This window comes from Saccostrea cucullata, unplaced genomic scaffold, assembly GCF_032062105.1.
Source record: "Saccostrea cucullata isolate Sc308-1 unplaced genomic scaffold, CSIRO_AGI_Scuc_v1 ctg668, whole genome shotgun sequence".
In the NCBI taxonomy this organism is placed as follows: domain Eukaryota; kingdom Metazoa; phylum Mollusca; class Bivalvia; order Ostreida; family Ostreidae; genus Saccostrea; species Saccostrea cuccullata.
The window spans coordinates 123,706-129,705 of record NW_026926978.1 but is presented as its reverse complement, the minus strand read 5'-3'; the positions used below and the strand labels follow the sequence as shown (position 1 = coordinate 129,705).

General features: G+C 35.0%; 1 protein-coding gene across 2 annotated transcripts in view; it reads left to right on the top strand.

Annotated features, from left to right (window-relative positions):
* Positions 1–2,105: 2,105 nt before the first annotated feature.
* The window catches only part of LOC134273132 (protein dispatched homolog 3-like), a 28,504-nt gene continuing 24,609 nt past the window's right edge, over positions 2,106–6,000 (top strand). The window contains exons 1-2 of one of the 2 annotated variants that reach the window (XM_062755309.1): positions 2,106–2,679; positions 4,106–5,904. In XM_062755309.1, the coding sequence (XP_062611293.1) occupies positions 2,508–2,679; positions 4,106–5,904 (1,971 nt within the window). In that variant the 5' untranslated portion in view covers positions 2,106–2,507. The remainder of the gene's footprint in view (positions 2,680–4,105; positions 5,905–6,000) is intronic. The other variant, XM_062755308.1, reaches the window with a different exon arrangement.

Genomic DNA, 6,000 nt, shown 5'->3' with positions numbered 1-6,000 from the left:
CCTGGCGGATGAGAGTCCCCTCCCTTTCCTCCTTTTGTATCCAAACTATGCATGAAAAAATTATGTAATAATTAATCACCATTAACAACATCACATATTATAAAACTACAGTTAAAAGTGTTTTCAGTTACTGTCTAAAATTATTCTTTAAATCTAAATTCAATTATCACATTTTTTTTTTTTTGGAGTTAATGTTTTCATACACCGGTATAACACAAAAATTAATCTTAAAATATAAAACAAAGAAAATTTTGAACATTAAATCAATTGTTCATGTAGTACTCTTATCATAATGAGTTTTCTTAATCAGTATATAAAACTGTATTCAAAAAAATACAACATGACATTGGAAGTTTGGAACAGTAAAATACTTGAAGTAAATTTAACATAATGCATTTTCTTAAGTTATAAAAACGGCTCATCACGACATGGGAAGTTTTTATTTTTTACAAAGGAATTGTCAGAGAATATAAAACTTGATTGTACGCATGAAGTGTAGGTGCACTCTTAAAAAGTACAAAAACAATTAGAACATATATTTCGTGGTCTACTTTTTTAGACCCAAATTAAGCGTCTATATAGCCTTTATTCAAAGTCGACTTTTAAGAAAAAAAACGCTTTACCTTATTTATACTTCACGATATCTCGATATAAAATTAATTAGTAGTGAACTATGAAAAGTATATGTATATAAAGCTAATTAAAAGAAAAAATGCACAAGAGAGAATAATCCTTTTTTACTTTTCAACTGACCGTAAAGGATCAAATCAAAAAAAAGTAGATGATAAAAATTTAAATATTAGGCCTATATTGTAAACTTATATTTATTTCGGTGTGTTCCCATTTCGCCTTAACTGTGAAATTCAGGTAAGAAAAAGTTAAAAAGTACTAAGGCGAAATGGGAATTTTAGCATTTGTAAATATTATCACTGGGTTGATATAAAAATTTAAATGATAAAAATTTTTAGATTGAATTTAACAGTTAATGGGAATTTATGAATACAGTGAATGAAATAATACATGTAAGATGGGAACAAACCTTTGTTTCATCCCCCTTCCATGTGTGTTTGTATGTGAGGATGTGTCTGTATGTGAGAGTGCTTTTATATGTCTATTTGAATGTTTGCTTCTAAATAAAAAGGTATATGTAATTTGTTTCCGTCCGAAAAAAATAATCACGATTAAAATGGTGTACAGCCATAACCATGGGATGCACTAAATCTGGTGTATTGTATGTAGATTTTTAAATGAATTACCATCATACCTTTCTTGTTATTACTCCCGGAAAAAAAATGGCTTTCATGCACAGATTTAAAGGGGGTCGAGGGGAGGGAGTTGCAGACCTGCCCCTTCCCCCTGGAATTTACAAAGTTATTAAATGTATATACTAAACTTACTAAAAGTGACCTTGGAAACCCCCTCTTTTTCCTTGAAAACAAAGATCCACCTAGAAAACAGTGACCCGTGTTGTTATGAAATGTTATGTATTTATGAAGCTTTATAAATGAGCGCCCCCCTCCCTTACACGAAATAAATTAAAGACCATTAGAAAGGATTTTTTTTTTGCTTTTTTTTGAACCCCCCCGAAAAAAATCCTGGATCCGCGCCTAGCTCTTTATTTATAGATATAGAAAAAAAAACATAGTAAAAATTCTTCACTCAACGATATACTGTGACTTTTTTTGTGAAAAGTGTCCAAAATAGTCAAAGAGCAGATAAAAATATAAATCAAAAGTTTTTGAAATTGTTTTATTTAAAGGGGTCACTAGAGGCATTAGCTCAGGTAAGCTTAAACATCTCTCTTGGTTTCAAGCTACATCCAACGAAATAATCGACTTTTTTTTTTTCATTTATCTATATTTTCTATGAACTTCCTCTGACACTTTCTCTTATGTACTCGGCAATTTGACGTTTTATAACACTGAAATAATTTACCTTCGTCATAAAATTAGTTTTTATCGATTTTCCTCAAAAAGAGGAAGTGGTAACATTGTTTCATGGTATTCCCAGTAAGGTAACGAAACATAAATTTTCAATATGTCGGGTTTGGATCACAGCTGACTGTTTTTCATGTATAATTAAATAAGAATCCTACAGTTATAGCAGACGGTCTTTACCATAGGTACACGTGTACCCGAACCTCAGTCCCGATCAAGGATTATAAAGTCTCTCATTGTATTTCACTCCGAAAAAATGCGCAGGCTTTTGTTGATTTGTATAACTGATCTGTTTTAAAAACCCTATTCAAGTTGAATACCGGGTACGGGTGTACTAATATCGGGTTATTTAATACCTGGCAGTATCTAGTAAACTACAGTAAACTGCAGGCAGTATCACGGTCTACAGTCGCGGATACAGAGGAGAGAGAGTGAATAACAATGACGTCGCTGTCTGACAGAGGACTACTTCTCTGGACTACCCTACATCTCCAGTGTTAAAAAACCCCAATCTTAACAACGAAAGGATAAGAACTCTCTACACGGACGTGTAATTTGTTACATCTCACCATGACTAGTGATTCCGTAGTCCGGGGATCCAGCCCCGTTAAAGTGACCCCCAGCCAGGATTCCGATAAGGAGGGGATTGAAGACGAAACTGAGGCATTGGAGAGGGCACGGAGGGAAAAGAAGCCGTTCTTTTACTGCAGGCTGGTGGCCAAATACCCCGTCAAATGTTTTGGTAAGTCAATTTACTTATAAAATACATGTAGACTCAAAATAAGTACATATATGCGTTACTGTTTTAGGCATTGATTTTTTTTTTGTTATATATTCTCATCATTACAAATCTACCTTATCCAACGCGTGTTATCAAATTACCTGTGGCATTTATTAATTTTCAATCTGAAGTTGAAATTGTTACGTGTTGTCATATAAATGGTCTTAAAAGCAGATGGAAATTTATAAAAGAAAATAAAAGAGACACAGCAGTGTGCTATAATTATGATATTGATAAAATTCCTAAGTCATTTAAAACGCAACAAAAAATTATTAGGTGGTTGACAACCAATATAATAAAAGACTTAGTATTAGTTTGTGGGTTTCAGAGAGGATTTGTTGCATATAAATTATTCAGGACAGTTGTACTACAATGGTAGTATAGACTACGAAGACGACCTATTACGTTCCGTTCGACTGGAAACGAGGACAAATCATAATGTACACGGAATCATGACTTTAAAGGTCTTGATCATTCTCTTTGATTTCAACATTTAATTCACGTATCACAGAAAAGTAATACTAGTATGCCAATAAGCGGCAATCCGTTTTCCTTAGACTATTTCTAAATTTAGGTAAAAAAAAAAAAACCATGCATGTCTCTTACCGATGTTAGTTTTCCTATAAAACATATTTGTTATTGCCAATGAACAACATCAACCAAAACGAACTAATTAGAACATATTTTTTAAAACAATTATTCAGTGATTTAGACTGAAAAGAAATATTCCTTTTTTTGACGATAGACTGAGATCCATGTTTTTTTAATATACACTCGTACTAAGATTAAACTACGGCACATTAATGCCACTAAGTGAAGCTGTAAGGAGAGGAACTCAATTTATTTGCCTTTTATTTATATTCACAGACTATTTCCTCCTTTATTTCTTAAAAAAAAACCCATTGTCGTTTATCAGTCAGTAAAGAACACGGAGCATATCACGTGTACAGATTTTTTGTGCAGTGGCTCTTCCATTAATAAAACGTACAATTACGCACAAATCAATAATTCAATCTTTAATCTTTTCAATGCTATTTAAGATGATTTTTATAAAAATATACATGTGTAAATATATATTTTAAAAAAAACGTCTTTTCGTTTTTAAGTACGGGAATGAACGTTGAAGCTTTTGCAGAAAAAAAGTATATATGTATTTTTCTGCAACAGCATAAATGAAACAAATGAAGTAGCGAACAGTATTCAAGATCAAAAGTCCATAAAACAATACAAAACAGGGGCAGAACAAACACAAACCTCCAAAACATCAGAGGTAGGAACAGGTGCCATGGAGGAGTGAGCATCCCCTGCCTTTGCGTTACTCTTTAAAATTCATGATTTTCGTCATTTCTATTTAAGGGAAACTAACGTCTACGCATTTTCTTTGCAGTAATAACCTTGTCGTGTCACATTGCCATGGTGATTATATCCGGAATTCTCTTTGCCTCGGGGTTCAACCTCTTTCCTACAAACTTTGAGAAACTTCCGATGGAGCTGTACGACATTCCATACCGAGTGAGGGACTACGCTTGGCGGGACAGGAACAGCTATAGTGATATATTTAAGAGGACGCTTTCACAACAAGTGATCAGTTACGAGAGGGGTCTTTTCTCTGTGTTCTCTTCAATAGACCTGATTTATGACACAGACGTGGGAAATATTTTTACCAAAGCCAATCTGCAGAGAATACAGCGTATAGAAAATGAACTGGCCAGTTCAGCATCTTATTCCTCTGTCTGTATGACACACAACGATTCACTATCTTGTAAACCATTTAAATCTGTTCTGAGATATTTTGATGGAACATACAAACAAGTAAGCGCTATATTAGATGACCCTAACTTTAACAACATAGCTGCCGTGTTGTACGAAGCTTTCACAAACAACGCCACTACGGAAGATTTTCAATTCTTCCTTCCTAAAGGATACAGCTTGTCTGCTACGCACGTGCATGGAACTCTCACTCGGTCAATTTTGCGGGTAGGGTGTTCCACGAGTGGTTCTACTAAGTGCTTATCGGATACATGGAAAAAACAAGCTTTGACTTATTTAAAAGATGGTATTCAAACAAAACTGAAAGATTATGTGGACGAATCTACAGATGACTTTAACTTTTACTTCTTCTGCACGAATTTATGGCTGTCAGACACTCTCAAACAAGCCATTTTAGACATGTTATGTGCAGTGGGGAGTATGTTATTTATCTTTTGCTTTATGCTGTTTCACACCAGGTCATTTTGGATCGCGGGATTTGCCATTCTCAGCATTCTTTTGAGTTTTTTAGGAACAAATATTATATATACGGGAATTATTGACTTTCAGTATTTCGGCTTCTTTCATATCTTGTCCATTTTCATCATTTTGGGTATTGGAGCGGATGACCTTTTCGTGTTTTATGATAACTGGCGACTTACAGCATTTTCCACGTACCCAAGCCTCGCACACCGTCTGTCAGACGCGTACTCTAAGTCAGTTCTAAGCATGTTTATTACGTCACTAACAACAGCCGTCGCCTTCTTGTCGAGCACTATTTCCCCACTTCTTGCCACACGGTCCTTTGGAGCCTTTTCCGCGATCCTTGTCATTTACAACTACCTGTCTGTGATAGTATTCTTCCCGACTGTGATAACTGTGTATCATTTAAAATTTGAGCAGTGGACATGTCCTTGTTGTCGAAAATGCAAAGAGAAAGAGGACGAGAGCTCTTCAGAGAAGACTAAAACTGGCGTATCTAACGAAGTGTTTGTTATCACAGAACTAGAATTGACCGTGGAAGACAAGAAGTTACCACCTGTTTGTAACACTAATGGAAGTGTTGTTAATGTTACTGTCAATGGAAATCCAATCCCCAACATTGAGAAGAAATCTTCTCTAACAAGTAGCTATACCAATGGACTAGCAAATGGCAAAACTCCTGTTCTAAATGGACATGCAAATGGGTTTGTTGCGAATGGTAAACCTCAAGCTAACGGAACTATCACGACATCAGAAAACAAGAAGACAAAAGACTCACTGGTTGTCAAAGCCCTGCATAAAAAAAGGCAGAAAAAATTGACTGTGTTTTTCAGAGACTACTACCTCCGCTTTATAACGAACAAAATCACAAGATGTATTGCAATTCCTGTCTTTGCTGTCGTGGTATCTTTCCTTGCATACTCTGCGTCTACTTTGGAGCCAGACAACGAAGAGGTAAATCGTGCTACATGTAGTTCTGTGGAATCATTTTAATTGGCGAGAGATTAATGTTCACAAGCAATCAAAGTTTAGGGGTGTTTTACGAGTACA